Consider the following 25,014-nt stretch of genomic DNA (forward strand, 5'->3'; position numbering starts at 1 on the left):
ATAATACACACAGCATTGCTTCGTCGTGACTTTACGAGTCCAATTTCTATGCAAAAATGGTTGAGTTGTATTCTACGTCAGACCCACTCAATCAAACCCGATCCAATCTGGGACGCCCTCCTATTTGGATGCGAAAAGGAAAAGCGGTCGCCCGTTGTCTTTTTGGTCCGAATCGGGTTCGGGTTAGTGCCAGAGGAAACAAGGTGTTTTTTGGGGGGTTTTTTACGTCAGAACATACAGGTCACGGATTCCGTTACAATTTGCATTGGAAGTTGGAACTACCCCCTGTGGGTTTTGGAACCAATATTTGACTATTGGGAAACATAGGCCTCAAAAAAAAAAAAAAAAAAAAAAAAAAAAACAACAACGTCCCAAGGCCTTGCAGCCCCCGCTTGCGAGCTCTGGCTACCCCAGGGTGGAAACCGCAGTTCTACATGGTCAAGAAAGATCACATTGAAAAACGCACGGCAATAACTTCTGAATCAAAGAAACCAAAGATTCCCTAAGAATATAAAGTCCAAATACTATCGGCTTCAAACGCGAATTATCTATGGCTCCCGATGGGAAGTCGTCTCGGAACATTCCCGCGAAGATTTCCGATGCTCGTGTTCTGGACGTGTACGACAAGGTTTCGGAAGCTCCTGATAACCGCAGTCTCTTTATCGTTCGCATGGGAGTCGAGCGGAGAAAAGGGATGGGTGTCACCAGCTTGTTCAAACTAAGAGCAAATGCAAACGCAAACAACACACAAAGCAAGCCAATATTTGCACAAGTTTCCTGTTACAGAGTCCTGTACTGCACTGTCAAACACATTTAATTCACCTCGCAGCCGTCTTTGCTTGTGTGGGGTTTCGGTTCTGGCCTACGGAGACGGAGACGGGGGGGGGGGGGGGGGGGGGGTAGCGAACTTAATATCCACGTCAGGTTTATTTGGCGTTTTTTTTTTTTTTGTCATTTTACTGTATGGGAACAGGCCCCTTCCCCCTCCTCGTCAACACGCTGAAATCAAGCCTCCCTCTTGTGTTCAGTGGATTATTTCCAACCTCAGCGGCGGCGCTCCCTCCCTCCCTCCCTCCCTCCGCCCCCGTTCCAGATCGACAGCTTCGCTGGGTCGAAAGTCGCGAGGGCGCGAACAACGCGACGCGTGCAACCGCGTGGGATGGGGACGGGCGGAGCGCGAGCAGAGGTCTCCCTGGTCCCCGGTCTGTCCTCCGACCGGGAGGCGGAGGGAAAAGTGAAGGAGGAGGTCAAGAGGCGCGAAAGGGAAAAACGAGGGTGGGGAGATGGTGTACTGTGGACGACAGTGCACTCGTCCTCGCTGAAAGGACGAGGAGGTTTTGCATTGGTCAGTCAGCTTTTTATTTTTTTTTTAGTTTTTTTATTAATATTATTATACAATACAGAAAATATAAAACATCATTGGGGGGGGGGGGGGGGCTGTGGAACTGATGAACAACAGCTCCCAAGAAAATACATTCTCAAAAAGATTTAAAGAGCACAAAATTACAAAAGCACAATGGGAATTCCGTTTAAAGAGGAGGCACGGTGAAATGACCGTAGTAGATGCAGCTTAAACTTTGAGCTTTGATCAAACGCATGTCGGGGAAAGTGACACTTTCTTTGGGCAGAAAGCCAAAATTTGGATTGAATAAGAGTTCAAGTTTTAGCTTTGTCCTTGTGGAGACAGAAGCATCCCCTCCCCCACTTCTTTTTTTTACGGCTTTTGGTCCGAATTTTTCCCAATTCTGGCTAAATCCTCATGAAGCTAAGATCTGAAACTCCCAAATCTCATATAATAATGATAATAATATTAATAATAAAGTTATTATAACCGCTACTTCTGTTGCTTGGCACAAGTTTAAAACATTTTAATCTAAAAAAAAAAGTTGTTTTTTTGGGGGGGGGGTTTTATTTAAAAGACTTCAGTGGGTGTGGAGCCAGACGGATTTGTTACGTTCGGATCAAATCCACACGGACACACACACACACTCAGGAAACACATGAAACCAATCTTTGGTGAATTAACAACTCAAAAGACACATTTTATACTGTAAACATGTTATGAATGGCACCACACACACACACACACACACACACACACACACACACACACACACACACACACACACACACACACACACACACACACACACACACACACACACACACACACACCCCGGCAGCTTGGCTCTCTGTGTTCAGTCGGTCAGCGAAAGGCTCTGGCGATCGCTCGGATGGGGGGGGGGGGTTTCTCTTCTCACTAGGGGGCGGAGTGGCCGCCTTGTAGATCTGATTTGTGTTGTGTTTAAAAAAAAACAAAACCAAAAAAAAAAAAAACACAGTACGTCTCGTCAGACTGTTGCCGTACGGCTTCAATCCCCCCGAAGAGCCTCTGGACGAGAGCCTCGGCAGAAACGAGGCGTAAACTCAACGCGACTCAAAACAGGGGATATGGCGCGGCTCCCTTCCAACGCTTTGGCACAGTCTGCGCTCGGCCGAGCAACGTTCGGACCCGCTCCGGGTCCACGGGGCGATAGGAGGGGAGCGAGGCGCGTCCTCTTCGCCCTGCCGACGGGGCTTGGCGACGAAAAGGGTCTCGGGGAAAGGCTCCTTCCCCTTTTCCCAGGAAAGGGCGGAGTCGGAAGGGGGCAGATCGGGGGCGTTGGAGGAGACCCGTCACTCGGTCCCTCGTTCTCCCGGGGCTCTCTCAAGAGCGCCGGACCACGGCCCGTCCGTGGCCTCCGTCCGCAGAGGCTCAACGGTCGCGGAACCTCCAGGGTTGAGCTCAAGGGGTCTCCCCCACAGCCTGGCCCTGCCCATGTGGAGGCAACTCGGTGATGGGGAGAGGTGCAGGGGCTCCTGCCTTGCTTGGGATCCCCCCCCCCACCAATACAAGGGATCACACGATCACACGATCACACACACACACACACACACACACACACACACACACACACACACACACACACACACACACACACACACACACACACACACACACACACACACACACACACACCTGGTAAAAAGTAGGGTACGATAATGGCAGTGCTGCTCCTCACTCCGCACCGTTATCCATCGGCCCCCAAATCCATAGGGGGGAGTTACGAGAGCGACCGTTGGTGGATTGGAAACCGCCGCCCGCGATCAGCACACCACCTGGTGGCGATGTGTAGGCGCTCACTTGTTGGATTTTCATATATATTCTTTTTTTCTCTCTCCCTCTCCTTTTCTCTGGAAGGCCTACGGGCGTTTAGGTCCTGGAAGGGAGATTAAGAACACGGGTTTGAAAAAAAAAAAAAAAAGGACAGGGCGATGTCCGTGGCGTACCGTGCGGCCGCTGACAATGTCACCTGTGTTTACCTTTGTCACTTGCCGTTGTCCGGGTTGTCTGGCGGCTCCTGGTGGGAAAATGAATACGTGTGGATTTAAAAAGGTCATTCGTTTCTCTGCTTTTATACACGGACACGGACGCCTCCATCGTCTCTGAAGGACCATTTCCTTTCTCCTCTTGGTTGTGATGTTGCACATCATTATTATATGGATTTTAATGTCGTCTCTTCTGATTTTTGGAATGAGACCCGCATGTGTGTAGAAAGAGCCGTACAAACTTAAGAGTTTCGGTTGTTGTTTTTTTTGCTTTTGTTTTTTTGAGACATTTCTTTTTCTCCGCAATTGCTGTTCAAACACTGATATAAATCGACAACAGAAGCATTTCACATACCTGCTTTGAATTTCGAATGGCTGAAGTTAGACATACAGTATCCACACCGTCAAGTAAAAGTTCATGCACATTGTTCTGAAGATATTAATTAATAACAATAACCTTTGCTCAAAAGGTTCTGTTTCCTTGTAAACTGACGCCCCTACAGGAGCAAGTTCATATAGGTCCCTGAGGTCTTTCACGTTTGATGCTGAAAACACCACGCAGATGATGCATTCTAGCCATTGTAACATGCCTCTATAACCCTCTTAGTCCAACACGGGCTGTTTTTCTGTGGGAGGAGCCACCCTCCCGAGGCCCCTAGTTCTGTGAGCCAATGGGGGGGGGTTTGAGCACGACTTAAGGGTCTCCTTGCATTGACTCAGTAACTGTCGCCGACTTCACCTCATCAGTACACCAAAATGTGTTTCCGAAACCAATTGGAGGCGAGAAACAAGCGATCCAGTTTCGGAATCTTCTCTCGTATTGGATCTACACACGAGGCCTCGTTTAGGAGTTTGTTCCGGCTTTCATTGCCGTTCTCCAGGCTGGTGGGAGACACGGCCAACAAATCTCATATCAACCCGCGGCTTTGAACTTACGTTTATTTTGCTTTTTTTTTTTTATAGCTGTGAAAATTAAAACACTGAATATTAAAACCCTGTTAAAATCCAGCTACAATATTAATGTATTTTAATAGCTCCCTTCTACAAACTGAAAAGGCTTCTCTTTTGGGCGGGCGACCTTTCTTTATAGTCCCGGTTGCAGTCAACATGGCAGACGCTAATGACCGTGGACTTCATCTTCTCCCAAAAGCGGGGGGAGGGGATGCTCTGGTTTTTAAACCAAAAAATAATGGGGTCTTCGCTGAGACGCCGCTGTGTGAGGAATGTTGAAGAGTTGCCGCAAAACGGGGAAAACACAACCAGGATAATAATCACCCTGCATCGTCCTTAACCACAAGGACTAAAAAAAATTAATAAAAAAAACTTCTAGAAGGGTTCATATTATAAGCATACAGTACACACACACACACACACACACACACACACACACACACACACACACACACACACACACACACACACACACACACACACACACACACACACACTTTGTCCTACAATAAACTAACCTCACCTATTTACTGTTATTAATGTGGAATTGCACAGATCCATGTTCATCTCTTCAATCTTTCATTGTAGTTCATATGTTGCGTCACTAGATGGCGCCACTAGCTAGTGTTACAAGCGACACGAGGGACATATCCCAGGCACCAAGCAGTGGTTGCCGCGGACAACGGTCGTTATCGACAGACATTATTCAGAGAAAACTGAGCTTGCGATTGGAATGCTCCGTTCTGATTGGCCGCCGTCGACCAATCAGAACGGAGCATTCCAACCGCAAGGTTAAGAATAAATACGGGAGGTTTGCCATCGTGGGCGAGTGCCGAGGACTCTCCTCCACCCACCTGCTGGGACTCGGACGGGGTCCTGCTCTTCGGCTCCGCCTCGGTGGGCGAGGTGGGGGCGCTGCCGTTGGTGTCGCTCGGCAGCAGGGTCCGCCGCTTCTCACACTTTGTCACCCTGAACCTGGAGGAGGAGAGGACACCATGTTCCGTAGGGTGTTAAAATAACTGAATCTGGACTATTACAGAGGGGCAGTTAAATAACACAGCAAAGGAATACTTAGTGATGAGTGCATGTGAGAAATTGATTTTATATACAGTATATCCTTTACATATCTATCATTAACTAATACTGTATACATTTCAGAGGAAATAACTACACTGCATATTTTTTGAGCTGTTCCTCATGTAAATTGAAATGAATGCTGACTTTTTATCATTTAAGGTATATGGCTCAATGTCATGACACTCCTTTTTTCAGGTCCAAATATGAAGACATATTTAAATAGAAAAAACTAAAAAAAACTAAAGTACGCTCTATTTAAAACCAATTCATTTTTTTTTTAAGTTCATTCATTTTGGCATTTTTGTGACTAATATATACATAATAATACAATATTTTTTTGCTCCGCTTTAAAAACCTTATTTGTCATTTACCCATATACTACAATTATACATAACAGATTTACTCGCTACTTACTCCACGTATCTCACTGAGCTGCTGTAATCCATGTAAAATGATGCATATCCACTTGTCTTATGATATCTCAAATATACAGAAACACCAAAATATGTCTGTGATACTACGGTAATGTAACACACAAAAAAATAAAAAGGAAAGAAAATCATGCCGCACACACACACACACACACACACACACACACACACACACACACACACACACACACACACACACACACACACACACACACACACACACACACACAGACACTTTAATTAAATCAGTGTGTGATTCCTCTCCTGGTACCTGGGTCACACTGACTCGCGGCTCAGAGCTCATTCATCCTGCAACGTGCAAATGAGGAGCCTCCCAGACTGAGCAAAACACTCCTGGAGGGTCCACCGGGCAGACAGCAATTTGGGGAGGGAAGGGCGGGGGGGAGGGCGGGCGGGAGGGAGGGCTCGGCTCTGAAGTGGTTCAACTGCCTGATCGCACCGATTCGCCACCACTGTGTTGTTGTGAGTTAAAATTCATTTACATTTTTTAGGTTATTTATTATAGTTTTTATTTAATGATTTTATTATGTCTTGGGTTGTTGTTTTTTTTTGTTTTTTTACTGTTGAGCTTTTTATTTTTGACGCAAATTTTCTGGAGAGAAACACACCAATCCTCACAACGACTTTCCTCATACATGAAAATGCACTTGGCGTTTTCAATACATCCAACTCAGATTCAGACATAATACTTTTTAAGAACTTTTGTGGGTCAAATTTTAACGACACGTAAGAGTGTTTCTTTTGTACAAATCACCTTCTTCACCTTATTCAAGTATCCGAGGTGTATATTTGGTGCAGGGCTGTATTACTGTAAGGTCGACACAAGGACTTTCTTGGATTTCTCCACAGGTCAGTATGAAGGCAAGTACCAGGTTCCCTCGATGGTTTAGGGTCTCAACTATGGGCTCTGATGCGTAAACTTGACTCATTTTGCAGAATTGGATAAGTCAGACAAGATGTTAATGTTGGAATTAAGAACTCTCCAAATCAAATCCAAGACTATTTGATGACTTATGAGGCATCATATTTGTCAGACTTTTTAAAGGACCTACAGAAACCCAGCATGAATGGGGTAGAAAAGGCCAATTTTCCGATATCGAGAAAAATATAGGGAGAAATAACGATTACGCTGGAGGTGGTTGAGAGAAGGAATGACCAGGGCGCGCACACACACACACACAGAAGAATCTTTACACACACACAGAAGAATCTTTACACACACACACACACACACACACACACACATACACTCACACAGAAGAATCTTTATAGACACAGAAGAATCTTTACACACACACACACACACACACACACACACACACACACACACACACACACACACACACACACACACACACACACACACACACACACACACACACACCTGCCCACTGACAGCACGGTGACCTCCCCGAGGTGGCTGCGTCGCTGCTCGCCCTTGCGCGCCGAGGGCCTCCTCATCAGGGGCCACTTCTTCTGGCTGCAGCGGCTGCAGATGTTCTTGTGGCCCCCCGGACCCCCGATGGTGTGCAGGTGGCTGCACGTGTGCCTGGCGGCCCCCGCCGGGGCCCCCGGCGACAGGGGCGTCAGCGGAGGGGTGGAGTCGGCGGGTGAGGTGGGCGTGAGTGGAGGACTGAACAGGGAAGGGGAAAAATTCATCAGGAAAACGCCGCCCAAACTGCAATGCAAAGCTGCGCTCATTTCCATTATCGACAGAATGCTAAATAATAATTCATAACTTGAAAAATTTACTTGAAGTAACAAGATTAAAATGGTCTCAGCTGTGAAGTCATTCTCGTAAAAATGTGCATTACCAAAAAAAAGACATTTACCTGCATTTAATTGTATTATTTTGTCATTATCATACTTTTACGCCTTTTTGATGGAAAGTGGTTAAAATTTTAAAAAGTGGTTTACCATTTTAAGAGATAGAAGGGAGAATAAGGGAGGGGTTGTGGATTAATGATGGGGATCTGATGAGAGAATGGAGATCACCCCCCCCCCCAAAAAAAAATCTCTCTCTCTCTCTCTCTCTCTCTCTCTCTCTCTCTCTCTCTCTCTCTCTCTCTCTCTCTCTCTCTCTCTCTCTCTCTCTCTCTCTCTCTCTCTCTCTCTCTCTCTCTCTCTCTCTCTCTCTCTCTCTCTCTCTCTCTCTCTCTCTCTCATAAATATTCCCCTCATCCCGCCATCCCTAAGTGTTCTCCTGGCAGGCTGCCTGGAGAAGGAGACCGCGCGCGAGAGGGAGCGAGGAAGAAGGAGAGCAAGAGCGAGAGAGAGCTATAGGTAGTGACAGATACAGTGAAAGAGAAGGAGTGCTTTGGAAAGGCAAAAGAATGAAAGACAGGCGAAAAGAAAGAAACATGGGGTTGAAAGAAATAGCGGGATGGGGAAACGGTCAGGAGGAGGAGGAAGTGCTGCAAGAAGAGACCAGAGGCCGTTTAAAAAATAAAATAAAAATAAAGAATGGACGCAGTCAACCGTTGATTTCTGAAGAGGCAACAGGAATCCTCCAATTTAGCAAAACCACAACCTAGACACCCGCCAGAAGATGCTGAGACAGCATAATAAACAATAGAATATTGAGCGTCCAAATTAAGCACACAAGTTCGACCGAGCGCTATAAACCCATCCATGTTTTAATGTTTACACTCGCATTTAGACACGGACACGGCTTTCCAAACAGGACGCGATGCTGCGTTCATGAGAAACTGAAAACTCATTTGTTTCGAAAGCGATGATGTGTTCACTGGAACTCGGAAAAAATATATATCTATATATTTAATATAATCTTTTACACTGTTTTATTAATCAAAAACGTCTTTGTGTGTTTCTTTTTATTTATTTGTTTTATTAAATATTCTCAAATATAGAAACTCTAATAAAATCTAACTTTTTCAAATTAATTAGAAGATTTTGCAGGTTGACAATATATCGGTCAAAACATGGGTAATCGGTGGGCTAGGACTCTCCGAGATCGGCATCGGGCCCAAATGATCTGGCGTCAGTCGCCATGTCCAATTTTCACTATTTTTCCATTGACTTCCATTAAGCCAGAGGATTTGCGGAGCCGCTCCATTTACTGGCCATCCCCTGCACTGCTGATTATTAAATCCTTTCTGCATGGACCGTAAGGGATTCCGCTTGGGATTCAACTGGACAAAATAGCTAACACCCCCCCAGCCCCCGGCCCCACTTTACACCAACACATGAAAACGCTCTCTTGAGGCCCGGCAGACATCATCTTATTTTTCATTATTTTTTTTAGTGCAGACTACCACTTCACACCTTCGCATTCTCTCGCTCCGTCACTTTGTACCCCTGTTACATGCTTCTCTGTCGAGACGTAGAATGAGGTGAGGGAGGGAGAGGGATGGAGAGAGAGAGAGAGAGAGAGAGAGAGAGAGAGAGAGAGAGAGAGAGAGAGAGAGAGAGAGAGAGAGGGAGGGAGGGGGAATGAGTGACACTTCACTGATTTAACTATTAATTGGTTTCCCTGGGTCACGAACGTCTCCCAAACTCTTCCTCACAGTTTCTACCACCTTCTACCTCCTCCTCCTCCTCCTCCTCCTCCCTGTTCTCCAACAATTCACTCTCTCCCAACAAAGTGAATAAAATCAAAACCAGAACCCAAGACGTGGTGAGTAAGCACCCTCGAGAGTCGCTCCTGTGATGCCGGGCGGCCGCAAAGCGACGCCCGGCACGATCTTGACATTCTAGCAGACGGTTCGTCGGGGTAGGAATAATGGCTCTGAACAATTCAATTGTCTATTTTTGTTCCTTTTATAATAGAAGCTCATAAGAGTCATCATGCGTGCCTACCCAGCGCAGAAGTGTCCCTCTCTTGACACTGGAAGACAGAAGTTCAGGTAGACTGTTAAATTGCATCAAGCCAAATGACGCAAAAGGCGGAAACACCGGCTTCCAACTTCCCCTCAAATTTGGGTGGAAATATGCGATCGGAATCCAAGGATCGCATAAAATGACTGCGATCGGGCGATTACGCAATAGTTGTGACAGCTCTACTCGTACTTGACGCTGAAAATGACAGCCTCTGGTCATTTCAGGTTATGATGTCAATTTCGAAAAAAAATGAATGGAAACTAGAAATATGGAAACCTTTTCAAAGCCATTTAACCAATATAGATAAGGCGGTATGTATTACCCTTACACATGTGTAAGGAGCGGTCAACAGGCCATGTCTGCTGTGATAGAACCCAAAATCCCCATCGTCCTTTTCCCTCTGTTCAACTTCTAGAAATCTCCTTTCTCGGAACACGCTCCAACACGGTGAGTCGAGGTTGCCTTCTCCCCCCGTTTACACCGAATCGACGGCGCCCCTAGCGCTGTGATGCACGAGATGTCAGCATTTGAAGAGCGCCGACATTTCACCGAGCTTCCTCCGGCGGCTGGGCCCTCGTCGTCGAAGCTTCAGGGGGAAAACCAGATGCGACCCGGCTGACTCTGCCCAGTTAATTTCTGCTCTAGTAAGAGGCATAGGGCTCACATAGCTCACAAAGAGGCCTAGGGCGCCATCTGGTGGAGAAGATGGTGCATGACACCCAGTGGCAGACCCAGCCAACCCCTTTAGGAAATTAGGGTTGGTATATTGTATTCACATCACTGTGAATAGATGGAAGTCGATGTGGTATATGTTCTTCTTCTTCCGTCCCCGTTCTCTAATTGTTAAATCACTTATTTGTATGAGCCATCAATGGAAAGGTGAAGAGACGTAGAAGAACACTTACCCGTCAGAGTCTATGCTGTTCTCGTGAACCATGGCTTTGAGGGCGTCCGTGTTTGCTGACATAGAGAGAGCAAGAGAGAGAGAGAGAATTAGTGGAAAGTGAAAGGAGAACGAAAGGTTGCAGAAAAAGGACCGGTGATGGACAATTAGCGAGGACAATGCTTCCGACGGGGACGCGCTGATCGAAAAGACGTGGCGCGGCGGATAAGCGCGCGACACAATTCAAACACCATGCCCTGTCCAATCAACCGACGCGTGTGTGTGAGGGCGCTGCAGAAAGTTCCATTGATACCGACGAGCACTGGCAGCGGGCCCCGGTAGACGTGGTAAAAAATGAATAAGCAATTCACTAAAGGAAAGCAGGAAGTGTCATTTCTGTGTAATGATCATGTTGTCACTTATTCCTTGGTTCGGTATATATTGTTTTATACTCTGGATTATTTGTCCTTGTACCAAAATTACAATTGCTGACAGTTTTTAAACAATTTCGGAATTCCTTTTCTGGGGTTCAGATTTTGCTTCATAAGGATTTATAGACGTGGTACATTGTTGAATAGGCCACTCGGTAACAGACAGCCAGCGTCTTACTTGGAATAGTCCCATTAGATCAGAGGACACTATCATATTTGGACCGTACCACCTGACACCTTCCGATGCACGTTTACAGGGAGTGCTGGAGTGTGCACTTAAACCATCACTGGCAAAGCGGTAGACCGCATTCTGTGTACACACACTTCAGACAATAGCCGTCTGTGCGGCTTAAGGAAAAACACAAGCCCTGACTCAGGGAGTTCCCTGTGCCGTCCCAAACGTCCGTGACTCACGCCGGTGTCCCTCCTTATGGGATCCGACTGGCCGCATATCCTGCTGTCACGGACGCTTTTCCTCAACACCTAATTCGGCGACTGCGACTTGAGATTTCGCCGTTGTGACAAGTGTGCTTTAAACGGCAGACGGACCGGGTTTGGCGTTGGGCTGGAGGGACGGCGCAGTTAGAGCCAAGGCTATTGATTGAGTTGTATTGATTGGGGGAAAAGTCTCATGAGGTTCTAGAACTAGAAGAAGCCTCCGTATCTAGGTTATTAACTCCTAAAGTACCGGCTTAAAATGCTCCATATGAGACCGCAACTGCAAGACGATACGATGAGTCTCAATAACCAGGCTGCGGAGTTTTGGACACGCGCACGCACGCACGCACACACAGACACACACACACACACACACACGTCGCCCTGCATTCCTATCTTTGGGGAAGCGACAACTAGTGTTTGGAGGTTTTCCCCTTGAATATGGAAGGCACCGGCAAGAATGTTTTATCCACGCTTTCCAAGCCTGACAGGTACAGGCCTGTGTCAGCCTCTGTAAACAATGAGGGGAGGTACGAATAACACTTGTAATTCAAGAGCTGTAGTAAATGTCGCTTGACCAGCCTTCATGGTAACCCAATTACAAAGAGTGCTTAAAAAAAAAAAAAAGTTACCACTAACCACTTCCATTAAATAAACCTGTTTTACGAGACAGTGGGTCTTACAGGGCCCGGGTGTACAAAAAGAAACGACGACGTGGATTTTGCGAAGTCTGGGTTTAAACGCCGCTCGGTTTAATAAAATTTAAGAGGACCCAAGCACGTTCCCTGTGGCGCTCGCAGCCCATTAAATTATATGCCGAGACCACAAGAGTAACTTAACCAGCGAGCTTTATTTCCTCGACTTCCCTGCAGCTTCTGCACGACGTGTCAGCCCCCATCTACACCTCTAGAAAGGATGTCCCCCCCCCCGCCTCCACCTTGCTCCCCGAATCGACGTCTGTTTCAGTCGATTGCTGGCGAGAGCTCCGCGGCCGCTGGAAGTTCATTAGCGTCGGGGGTAAATAAGGAAGGGGGGCAGGGGAGGGGAGGCCTGCGTGTGCTTGCCAATAAAGCTTGTCCTCCCGTGCGTTATGTAACCTAAACGCCATCGTCCTGTTTCAGGGAAGTCATTTGTGAGTCATGCAGCCTTTAAGCGAAGGCAAAACAGGAGAACAATAGAGGAACCTGATGATACCGAGGCTGCCATGTGATACCGTGTGTGGACAAACCTCCACACTTTTTGTAGTTTTCCCCAACAGGACTTGTATGGTGTGATAATGCATCATGATATATGTACTTCGTACTTACTTTGAACCGCAGCCGTGATGCGTTATCTGTTTGATCTGATCACTGTCCTTTTGTTGAACTGACCCAGCCCCACCCGCCCCGGCTAAATGCTGAACCCTCCTAATATGAAGGATTGAAACTGACGACACACTCACACTCACACTCTTTGGGCGAATACCTTGATATTGATAATTTGCGGGGGATGACTACTGGTGTGTTAATGAGATACTGACCCACAAGAAATAGTCATAGAACAGAACAATCGTTCATTCATAGGACAGATAGAAAATGCCATTGCTTTACAGCAATGCTCCTTAAAAACTAAATTGACCTATAACGCTATACTCGGATAACCAAAGTCCCAGACAACAGCTAGTCTCACATCACAATACCGATATTATAGTGATATATCGCCCAGCCCTAATCAGAACATGAGAAGAGGGAAAAGTTTGATGAAGTCAGTCTTTTAAAGATGTTGGAATGATACATACCTGTGGAGAAATAAAATATGATAGTAACAACAACAGCCTGGAAGAGGGAGCCCACCCGCAACATATAACCATCATAACCGTAAAAGAAAAATATGTTTGTCATGAGAAATAAAAATACGACTCCATCCACATACCATCATTTTTCATTATGTAGCGGACGATCTGTCCCACGGTGTCGTTGTTATCGCTCATGGTGTCGTTAAAATCTAGAGAAACAGAAAAAATATTCACATTAGGCACAAAAATTAAAAAAATTAAAATAAATAAATAAAAAACCTAAACAGACGTCATTAAAACAAGAAATGGATCCTAGATAAAACCAACAATACACACAGCACAGCGGGCTACGTAACAAGAGGTGGCGACTCGGCGACAGGGGTTTCCTGGGATTCCTTGCAGATGCCAGGCTGGGCTGGCGAGGCCTGGTTCTTCACAAGAGGTTATGGTGACGGTGACGTGTTCTCCATCCCAGCGTGCGCGGTTCCATAGGGAAATCCAGGTCCAAAAAGGCCTGGCCAACGAGCCGATACTGAGCGTGTCAATGTGGGATAAATTGTTTATCGTTTGGTTTATTTGTATTGTTCATGGGTGATTGTTTTTCGAGTAACAATGAACTAAATTTAGAAAATACGCGTTCACTTCTTCCTGCTCCTTTGCATGTACATTTATTTTTGTGAAGAAATGGTTATTTGTGTTTATTATCGATTATTTCTTCAATTTGATTGCTTATTTGATATAAGAAATGATCAATCCATATAAAAATATATATATACACGTCCCAATAGTCACAGCACCGTGCAAGAGTCTGAACTGGAATCATCACAATAAACAACACAAGATAGTAGGATCACAAGAGTGTAGTGAATGGAAGAGGAGACGGGATCGGATCTCTCATTGTAGGGACAGGGGGAGGGAGGGAGGGGTTTGGCTTTTCTTTCCTGTTCTGGTTTTGGGCGCAGTGTGACCGAAGGGTCGCCGGGGAAAACCCTGACGGCCGCTTCGGACGCTTTTTTTCTGCAGGCCTGGTTTACCCCCTGACATTAAAGCATTCTGAGGAAGCCGGCTAGAAAGGCAGGCTGGAAGAATGTCAGTACCTGACCCACAGTTGACTTCAGTTCCATTCCACTTTGGAGTTGTACCGTACAAGTGAATAAAATATACGCTGTATCTTAAATGCATGAAACACAATCCCAGCCAAAACCCTCTAACCTCGGAAGGGGAAATTGGGAAACATAGTACAGAGTAAGAGGAGTAGTAGCAGGAGAATGAGCATTGTAACAGGAGTGATATATACACACAATAAGTAACCAACAGTAAAAATAGAATAAGTAATAATGATGATAAATATCGCTGCGGGCAGCTATACGCGGGGTCCAGGGTAGCCGGCCCTTCGTTAAAGTTCAATGTTGGAGTGTGCTCCGGCTCCATGTTCCTGTGTGTTTCTTGACTGCAGATGTTCATTCGTTCCGGCCTGGTTGCAGTGTCATTCCATGACCGGGCGGAGTTTGCGGCAGCGGGTGGGTTTCCTACGCCGCATGTAACGGCGGTCCCCATTCTGAAGCAGGGGCCGAGCCCCGAAGGAGTCCAGGCAAAGATAAATGGATCAGCATAAATATTTTAATCAAATGCAAGAGAATGGTGTTGTTGTGGTTATATCAAAGTGACAGTACAGGGCGTGGGTGATGTGGGGGGTGGAGGTGAGCGGTGTGTGCGTGGGGGGACGGGTGACGGCTGCAAGCACGAAGGAACGCCTGAAGCCATGAGCCGTTGGCGGTACTAATAAACTAAAAACCTGATAACTCCAGACTTATGTTTCTATGTCAGTGTTTCCCATGTTTTACAAATGAAATAATCCCACGGCACCATACCGCCATCCTGTTAACCAGTAAAAACACCAAAAACGTATGTGTAACTGTCCTTATTATTAGGGCCTAACAATAGTTAGTGATGCATGGTTCGCAAACGATTCGTTCGTAGCAAACGACTCTTTTCAACGCCGGGGGCTGCTCCGAAAAAAAAAAAGAGTGGGCGAGCGAGTGAATCTTCAATTCCCAAAATGAAAACAATCAACTCTCGTTCACCGTTCACCCAAACCCCTCCCTCGCCCGCTAGCTCGCCGTGCATTCACGCAAACCGAATCAAAATGAACCCATCGCCGGAGGACGGAGTGACTCGTTTTACCGAGCGACTCGTCAAGAACTTTCCGTCATTGGGAAATGATGGAAATACCTGTACGGTCGTGAAACTTGCTCTGACCCACGCGGAGCTTCTTTTCTGGCTGGAACTGATTAATCATTACAGCCTTGCAATTTTGATTTTGCAACACAAAATCATTTTGTGTAATCTGAACATTTTCACGGCACGCCTGGCGAGCTCGGGGGGTTGACAAACCCTGGTCTCTGTAGATACAGCTTTCGCGTTGTGCTGTTTATGCCTCTGTCAGGTGTTTTCACGCTGTGCTGCCTGTGGGAACACATTCACTTTATTGACGACAATAAAGTACAAATCTGAATCTAAACTATGATTACCTAGTCTGAATCTGCGGGGTTAATATCTTCTTCATGAAAGTTGCCGACATGCCTGTAGGACGGCTGATCTGAGTCCTTGATTCCTAGGTAGGTACATATTCACCAGAGGGATCATAATCTAAATAACCATGTCCATCTATATAACTGTATCTATATAACTATATAGCTAATCTTAACTGTGTTGTAAATTGTGTACTTTGGATTCTTTTTTGAGCCGTCTTTTCCATCAATTACATACATAGTGTTGAAGACGCTGAAAACAGGGTCAAAATTTGATTTTCATTCTGCGATTGGAAGTTGTAGTCTAGTCTTTTTTTTTTTTTTTTAAGATAAATTTGCACGCCTCAAATGCCTGTATGGGAACATTGTTTTTCAAGCTCTCGACTCCGATCCTTTCCCTGCGTTTCCCCTCTTTCGGCCGGGAAGGAGGAAAACAAGACTGGCAGTCAACACTGAAATTGTTTTCTGGCTTCATTCCCCTAGCGCGCGCATGCGCGCGCACACACACACACACACACACACACACACACACACACACCTCTATCTCTCCCCCCTTTCCCAGGCCTAGTACGTCACCCCTGAGCACAACCTGCCCTCCTGCCGTGCCAGAGAATTCAAGTCAACGCACGAGGAGAAGGGGGAGAGGGCGAGAAAGGCATGAGAGGGGGGAAAAAGACGAGAGGAAGCCAGGGTGAGGAAGGGGAACGTAAAACGAGCAGAAAGAAGAGATTTTGCTTCCCCATCGCCGTATCCCACTGAGGCACAGAAGCTTTTCATGAAGGCTTTAAACCGAATGACCGTTACGCATATCTTGACTTTAATCCATACACCACCCTCAGTTATTGACTCAGAAGGTGAGTGATGAGAATATGAATCATGTTCTGGTTTCGACGGGTCTCCACTCCTTATGAAGGTAGATCTCGGGTGGCAATATCAATGGTGTCCCACCACAAGAAGGACATTGTCCAAGGAGATGGAAGTAAACGCTGCAGCCGTTACCAGGAACGCATCACTTTTAGAATGATCCACCAAACGAGCGAATAACCGATTGAAATGTTATTTCTGAAATAGTCAAATTTGCCTTATTTTGCAATCAAAATATCAGTCAGTTGTGACTTCACACGTCACATAAATGATTCAAATGATGTAACTTTTACGGATGGAAGCATTATGAAAATGATCCTTAGTTAAAGCCCCAATTCATTCATGCATGTGTTCAAAACCTTCATCTAAATCCTCAGAAAACACACATTGATGGAAAGAAGCTCAATCGCAATGACCCAGAGGCACAAAGCAACTTGTTTTTGTATTATTATAAGACGTTAGGATCAAAATATTTCCACATCTGACGTCCATCCATATTGACGCAACTGTGATAAAAAACGGCACATCACAACCCTTTACCCTCATCTCTTTCTCACCTGTCTGATACCGATCCGATCGCACTGCGTGGAATGTACCACGTGCCGGGGGAAAACCGCGGGGCAGGGGTGACAACAACATTCAGTTTTATTGCCGGGACACTGACCTTGATTCTCACTATCACATGAGCTTAAACAGGGTAATGGAAACTCGAACAGACAAACCAGGCGGTCATATGGAGACCTGGAGACATAGCTCCCTTCCTTCTGCATTTCCATTTCCACTGGCAAATATTGCGAAACCCACGGCCGACCCAAACGCCCACACACCTAAAAAACAGCATACTTGGGAATCTGCAGTTCTTGATTTGCAGGTTAATGTTTCACCGCTGTTCACAGACACAGAACCTGGAGCTATCACTTGCTAACCTAACAGCTAACCTAAAATCACTGACATTATGTGTAATTTGTAAGGAAACGAACCGAAAGGGGCAAAGTACAACATTTGCAGTATGAATTTGCCAACTCTCGCCCGGTTTGGTTACTTTGCATCTGAGCGCAGAATGTGTCCCTTCAATCAAAGATCCGAACCAGTTTAGATATTAAAGACCAGCGACATAGACCAATGGGAACGGTCTAAATGAACGACTTGTCAATGCAAGCCAGTGGGCTGCAGGAGAGGTCTTCGTTCCTCCCGAAAGTTGCACCCAACACCCGACTGGACTCGAGAAATTTTGACCTGAGATTCGATTGGAGCAGAACCCAATTGGCCGTGATAAAATGTGGACCCAAACCCCTAAAGGGTCCTGGGGCGGGCCTCAGTTGGTGGTCAGGTCGAGCCCTGAAGACCTCTAGCATACGGTAGGCTACCTAGTAATAGAGCCCAAGGTAACAAAGCAGCACTGGGCCAAAGGAGATTGGTTGGCAATCCCAGAATGGTGTGCAAACATTGGCAAGGGGGGCACATTTTAAGGAAATTCACCAACATTGCATAGTACGGATCAGGAGGTACAGCCAATGGAGGTGAGGCTCTAAGCATCTCGAGATGGACTCTCAACAGAAAGACATTATTTGAACACCTACACCAAAGCCCAAGCCCAAGGTCACAATCCTAACCCAAAAACCGTCCTCACCTGCACCGTGCTCCAGGTCCTTGTCTCTGACCCGCCACTCCCTGGCATCCTCATCCTCCTCCTCCTCCGCCTCCTGGGCCTCGGTGGTGCAGCGGTAGCCCTTCTTCTTCAGCACGTGGCAGATCAGGACGCCCAGCAGGCCCAGCAGGAAGAAGACCGGCACCAGGACGAAGGCAATATACTTTGGGCTGTCCCCCTCAGAATCCCCTCCACCTCCGTCCGGTATGGTTTGTGCAGTCTGACTCGCTGGAGGATGGAAAGGGGTTAGAAGGGAGGAGGGAACGGAGGAGAATGCCCTACATTGCAAACATGACAATAAGGCGCCATGACAGTCCATAAACATAGAGGGTCCACAGGCAGATTGCGGCCTTAATCGGTGCTGTGTGCCAAATGACAGCTAGGCTCATTCTACAATATTGATATCATCTCAATATATTGGCGTTATCCTAAGTGCCCTTTCACTGAGTCTCGCTATCTTTAGCCGAGGCGGTGGTACATTTTAAACCCAAGAAGAGCAGCTGACGGAAGGCAGTGGGGGCCGGCAGCTGTCATCCAGATGGAATAACGGAACATGACAGAACTTCCGTGTTCCTTTCCCGCCAGAATCCCAACTCTGCCCCCGGTTTCTCCGCCACAGCGCCTGCCCCATCTGACTGAACCGGATGACTGGGTGCCGGCTGTCATGTCCAGCCGTCAAAGTCCCCCACCCCTGCCCCAGTGGGGAAAACACGCAGTGACTTCACCGCCACGGCGCTGACCGCCACTGTCAGGAATACGACATTTGGAATTGGCCGGGAGAGCGACAAGTAGCCAGAGCAGCGGAAAGCGTCGGGGCTGAAAAGAATGAATGAAACAACTTTTGTCATTCTTCTCGGTTCTAGACGGTTGGAGAACAAGTCAAAGAAACTGCAAAGCTCGAGCTCGTATGTTTGCGGACATGAGACGCACGAGTTCATTAGTGAAAGAAATCAGCCCCAGGAGCACATGTCCCCCTCTTCCTACTTCGCCTGTCGCCTCCCGTCATCCTGGTGGCCACGCCTCCCTTTCTTTCATTCAACATTCTTTGTGAGAGGGAGCGAGAGAGAACACCGAGTTAAGCCGGGTGTTTGAGGAAGTGTATACAGCCGAACAACAGTAGAGAGAAAGGATGTTCCCTACATGCATTTACAACATGTCCACAATCTAGGATGAGCACTGATCCCACAGCGGGCGGTAGAGGTCTGACATGGACAAAATAAATACATCGAGACCCTTTTCAAGCTCGCTGATGACACTACAATCACAAACACCGGACGGGGCCATGCCCAATGCAATGATCATTAAGTCTCTCGCGACATCGGCCCTTAGACTCCCGATCCACATGACCACACCTGGACGGGCTAATTCGCACAAACAGAGTCCCGGGACTTTAGACCCATTACGGCTGCTGCGTCTTCCGAGCGCTCTATTGTGGTCAAATTCCCCGGCTGTGCACGGCACTCCACGACAGGAAATGGAAGGCTCAAACCCTAGTAATAAAGTGGGAACTGAACCTGCTCAGCATCAGGATGAGTTTACGGTGATTTATTATGTTTACTACGTCAGAAGCGTTCCAGATGAAAACATTGAGAAGGTGATTGGTGCACTCAATCACAATGGTGGTGATGATTATATATATATATATATATATATCTCTATCTCGGGTGCTGTTGTTCTTCTTCAGTATTCATCCAGGTCGCCAGTTTGCCGACCACAACTAGCTACGCTGCTTTCTCAAATTCACCGCAACTGATTTTACCTTGCAAATGAATAAATAAATGAATGAATGGCCGTTTCTTACGAAACGCCAGGGAAATTAAGCATCAAATAAGGGATTTTAAAACAAAATAATCTCACGGATTACTACTTTAAATTTCTCGGTTTTTAATGAAATTGTGTCATCATCATTTCATTACACTTCACAGCCCCCGTGTTGTGCATTTCCTCATGACACCAAACCGCTTACTATGTTTTTAAGTGAAACGGTGTGACCCCGTGACCGGCTCGGTCCGGAGCCTTCCTGGCCTCCGCTGTTGGCCGACCATGTGAGGCATTCCGACACACACACACTCACACACTCACACACTCACACACTGGTGGCTTTGTCCATTGTCCTGTTCACGCATGCATGCGTGACTAAGCAACCGTGCGGGGGACGTACGCCATACGTTTCCGTACCTTCAGCGTACGGGCATTGTGCTCTGCCGCCCACTGTCCGGAACCCAGCGCGGTTATAAAGGGCGACTGTCCGCGGGGGTGACCGCCGTGAGGCCGGGGAACAGGGTACCAGTGGATTATGGACCTCTGTCCAGGAACCTGGATCAAATCACAGCATGCTCTACGTGACTCGACGGGGACACAGAATCCACTTAGGGTGACTTACGATGAATGAAAGCTCAGACACAACAGGGCCCTGGTTCATACGTCCAAGCAGAGACAGCTTCACACGAAACACTCGTCATGAAGCGTCATAGCTGTCACCTTCGACTCACAGACCAGTTGGGATTTCCTTGCTTGGAGATCGCATAGGGAGTTGTAATTATCTTAAATGGTCCTTCGCTGTCTCACTCACTCAATCTCCACCCAATAGCTCACTTAGTCTCACACAATCAATATCACACTCTCACACAGTCTCACACTCAAGTCGAGTCTGATAATCACTGACGCACCAGCGTTTCCGTTGACCGGTAATTGCCAGCTTTTGACCGGGAAAATCTGTTGAAGGCCGACATGTTTCAATCTCCCCGGTCATAATGTCCGGTGAAAATAATTCCCTCCAAGCACAATTTTAATTAGTGCCGGGTGGATCATTTAAATCATAAAGTCCACAGATCTGTTCATTTCTGCGCTCGGCGAGTTGCAACGGGAAGGGAATCGGTTTGGACGACCGAAGGCTGATCTGAAAGCTTTGCCTCTGACCAATCACGTTTGTCGATATAGAACTACGCCCCACCCCCTCCCTAGTGGACAGATTTTAAACACAGCAGACACACGGAGCGGAGACAGAGACGCAGCGTCCAGAACTCTAAGGAGAAACAGAAAGACGAGTTATCGTCGGGACACATACATCCATAGTTTATTTTTGGGGGATATTTAAGTTCCGACCCAAAGCAGACTGTAAATATTCATTGTGTAAAATATGTCGACGGGACGTCCCGACGAAGACGGACAACACCAAATTTTTTTTATTTAGACCTACTTGCCATATTTATTTTGGTTTTGATTTGATCAAGATTTTATTTTAGTGAAATGTTAATTTAAGAGGCTACACTTGTTACTTATTGTTCATGAACGGAAATTATTTGATTTCAAGTACAGTAGTAATAATCATAATATTTATTTATTTATTTATTTTTAAAATAGCGTTTACTGACGGAAATTATTTTATTTTTAATATTCAATAAAAATATATTATACATCGTTTTTAAGTTCAATAAACACATAATATTTGACCGGAATCCCTCCCATTTGTCCGGCGCGTTGAAATCTTCCAGGACACGTTGACAGGATCAAATTTTTTCCCTCACGGAAACTCTGTGACACACACACACACACACACACACGCACGTGTTGCCTCTTTTCCTGTCCTCTGAACCTCTTTCCACTTCTATTTCCTCTATTTGGTCCAGTATCATAACCGCAGTGCTTCCAGTGGAGTCGATTATCGTCATTAGCGTACGGTGTTCACATTAAGTGCAAGTGATGCAATGATAATGTTCCATGCACACATCAAATGTGCATGTGGACATTTCACCTTCATTTTCCATCTTGGTTGTTCCGATCGTTGTTTTTTTCAGGGGGGAGAAAAAGAAAAAAAAAAAAAAAAAAAAAAAGAGTGGACGAGGATTCTCCAACATTATAAGAAGCCACAGTGACATCAAGCTCCTCCTTCCACCATCAGTTTTTCCACATAGAATAAATACATGTCTGTCCAACTTCCAGGCCATTGCATTTTAAAGGTGCTTTCAAGGGTGGCATCAATGGCAAATACTACACGGCATGGCACACCCTGCCGCGGCACTCCCTGCTGCCACACAGTGATTCTACAGTCACCCTCCTGCATTTCGGACAAAATGACTTTGTAGCAGGGTGAAGTGGTTTCTTCGATAAAGCCATTTAAAACCCACCATCAATACCCCCGAGAAAACCAATTTTTCTCACGAGCTCTGCCTCTTTGCAACCGAGCAGGACGCCCGGCACAGAATCGGCTTCAGCGGGGGGGGGGGGGGGGGGGGACATTCTCATTAGCGGCCCTCAGCGCCGCCTCGAGTATGACCTTCCCTCTCCAGGCTGCGGGACGACACGCTGGGGAAGCGACCCCTCGGCCCAATGGATCGGTCATTTCCTGTTAGACAGGAAATAGTTTTGCTTGCTTGGAACATGCCATTTGGGTCAGGGAGGCGCCACCTCCCAGTTCCAGCTCCTCGAGTTCAATTTTAAGTAAAACCTGGAATTGTAGAACCCGTACAATATGTCCTATTCACTTCAAAACGCACAGCGACACCGCGTTGGCAGCAAAGTGACAAACATTAGACCGAACCCGTTGCTTCAGGCGTTTTTTGACAGGGGTTCAGCGCGAGGCCGACCGTCTTTGGTGTGATCTGCGGGGACAGCTTGACGGCAATTCAAACACAGACGGCGAGATCAGAGCAAACGCTGAGCAATATTGTTTAACGCGACACAATCCCAGAGTCCCATTGCGCCATGCTCCGGTTATTTGTGCATCTAATGCACATAAACCTCCGCAGCCGGGACCATAGCGAGAGAGTTTATGAAATCGCTTGACAATATGGCAGAAATTATTATTGCTGTCGTTATCCATCAGTGATACGATATCTGCTCAGAACTCTAGCATTCCAATAAACGTACTGCTGTAAAAGCTGATAGTGATACATTTCTGGTCCTATCTTCTGATTGACAGATACTCAGACAATAAAAAATAACCTCATAATAAGCAATAAACAGGAAGAACTTGACAATATGGACAGATATAGCTCACAACACATAAATTGTAATATTGAATTATAGTCCAGTCCTTGTTGCAACTCAACTGGAGCGACTCTCAAATCTCGTGGAGGGGCGTGTGTCCTCAGAGTCTATGGTACACACACGATTATTGTCGGTGGTCTCCAAACCCCTCATGCTGAATGTCTCAGCCTAATTGAATTAGAGCTTGGCCTTTAGATGGCTCTGTGTACAGTGTGGGGTGTGTGTGTGTCGTGATTTTCTTTCCTTTTTTTTTGTGTGTGTGTGTTACATTACAATACCATTACCGCAGTATCACAAACATTTTTTGATGTTTCTATATATACACACTGTATATTTAAGATATAATACAAGCAGATATGCATCATTTTACATGGATTCCAGCAGCTCAGTGAGATACGTGAAGTAAGCAGCGAGTAAATATGTATAATAATAAAAAAAAAAAAAAGGTTGGTAGTCTGTGTATGTATTTCAGTAATGTATGTATGGCTCTGTGTATAATGTGTTGTGTTGTGTCTGTGTAAGATACTCTCAAGAATGTTATATTTTAAAAAGGTCAGTATTCAACTTTAATTTTAAATAAATGGGAATAATTAGTAAAAATAATAATAATAGTTATTGGAAAGCACTAGGAGAGGTAGTTACATGGCTATTTACTTGGTGAAATAGCCTATACTCAAGAAAAAGCTTTATTTTTAATTCAAAGATAGCATGATCATAGTATTGTAATACTATCATAAAACTGATATACTATGATTAAACAACGATAATATTATGGTAAAACCGTGTATTACTATGACGACCGTGTGTTACATTTAAAAAGGTCCGCCATGCAAAACAATCGTCTGTGACAGTAATTCTATCTCCAAGAAACCACTCAAACAAAAACTACGAGCTGAATACGTTTGAAACGCGCTTAGCAACTTCCTGAAATTTGTATATGACGAGTGAGAAACGTTTCCCTTGAAAAGATGAAATAAAATAAAAACAAAAAATACACCGAAAGTGCGTGTACACGATTTAAACCACAAACACCACTTGCACGCGTTACACATCATCGTGCAAAAACGACACGACGACAACGGTTCCATCGTCTCAAAATAATATTTCACTTTTTTTTTTATATATATATAAGTTTCTAAAAAAAAAATCAATCAATCAGCAGCAACTTGTATTCATCTGTTACTACTTTTTTTTTTTTTTAAATCTTGACAACGCGTTTGAAGGATCCGAGCAGAGGGAGCGCGGACGACAACACCTTGGGGCAGCCGAGCCGCACGAGAAAGTCCAAATCCTCGGCACAACGCGTCCCAAAGCGCGTGAAACTTTTTAAAAGAAAACCAAAAGCTCAAAGAGTTGCCACAAGTGCAACTTTTTTTTTTGCGTGGGGTGGTGGTGGTGGTGGCGGTGGTGGTGGTGGCGGTGGGGAGCGGAGCATCCCCAAGCAGCTCCCCCGCGCCACGACTCAACTTTCCCCCCGGCCACTGTCACGTCAAAGCAGCCGAATCCACTTAGCTCATGGGGAGGTGCGGGGGATATAAGACGGGTGCATCCATGGATTCATCCCGTTTCTAAATCAACAACAATAATAATAATAATAATAATAATAACAACAACTTATTGTTAACTCACGCGTCGCGACGTGCACGGCCGCGGACTCATCCATCGAGGCGAGCGGGTGCGGTGATTGTTTTGACGTGCGGCGGGGCGCAGGGAGGGCCGCTGGTCCGAGGGACTTGCGCGCCGAGCTTTACCGCCCCGAACCTGCCC

General features: G+C 46.1%; 1 protein-coding gene across 1 annotated transcript; it reads right to left on the reverse strand.

The window, feature by feature from the left end:
- Positions 1 to 1,355: 1,355 nt before the first annotated feature.
- Positions 1,356 to 25,014, reverse strand: rell1 (RELT like 1). The gene is made up of 8 exons (XM_080023679.1): positions 24,877 to 25,014; positions 18,241 to 18,486; positions 13,353 to 13,424; positions 10,595 to 10,649; positions 7,234 to 7,482; positions 5,175 to 5,295; positions 3,364 to 3,401; positions 1,356 to 3,260 (listed from the first exon to the last, which is right to left on the reverse strand). Exons 1-7 carry the CDS (start codon positions 24,908 to 24,910, stop codon positions 3,369 to 3,371), a joined length of 810 nt encoding a protein of 269 aa, XP_079879805.1. The 5' UTR covers positions 24,911 to 25,014; the 3' UTR covers positions 1,356 to 3,260; positions 3,364 to 3,368.

Source organism: Zeus faber (assembly GCF_960531495.2).
Source record: "Zeus faber genome assembly, chromosome: 22".
Taxonomy (NCBI): domain Eukaryota; kingdom Metazoa; phylum Chordata; class Actinopteri; order Zeiformes; family Zeidae; genus Zeus; species Zeus faber.

What these genes read in the sequence shown, in the direction of transcription:
- rell1 (XM_080023679.1), bottom strand. Translation starts at nt 24,910, where the DNA reads ATGGATGAGTCCGCGGCCGTGCACGTCGCGACGC. An exon ending in AACAGCATAGACTCTGACGG is followed by an intron (nt 7,483 to 10,594) that starts GTAAGTGTTCTT and finishes TTCCCTGTTCAG; the next exon opens with TCCTCCACTCACGCCCACCT. An exon ending in CCCCGTCCGAGTCCCAGCAG is followed by an intron (nt 3,402 to 5,174) that starts GTGGGTGGAGGA and finishes TTTTCCCACCAG; the next exon opens with GAGCCGCCAGACAACCCGGA.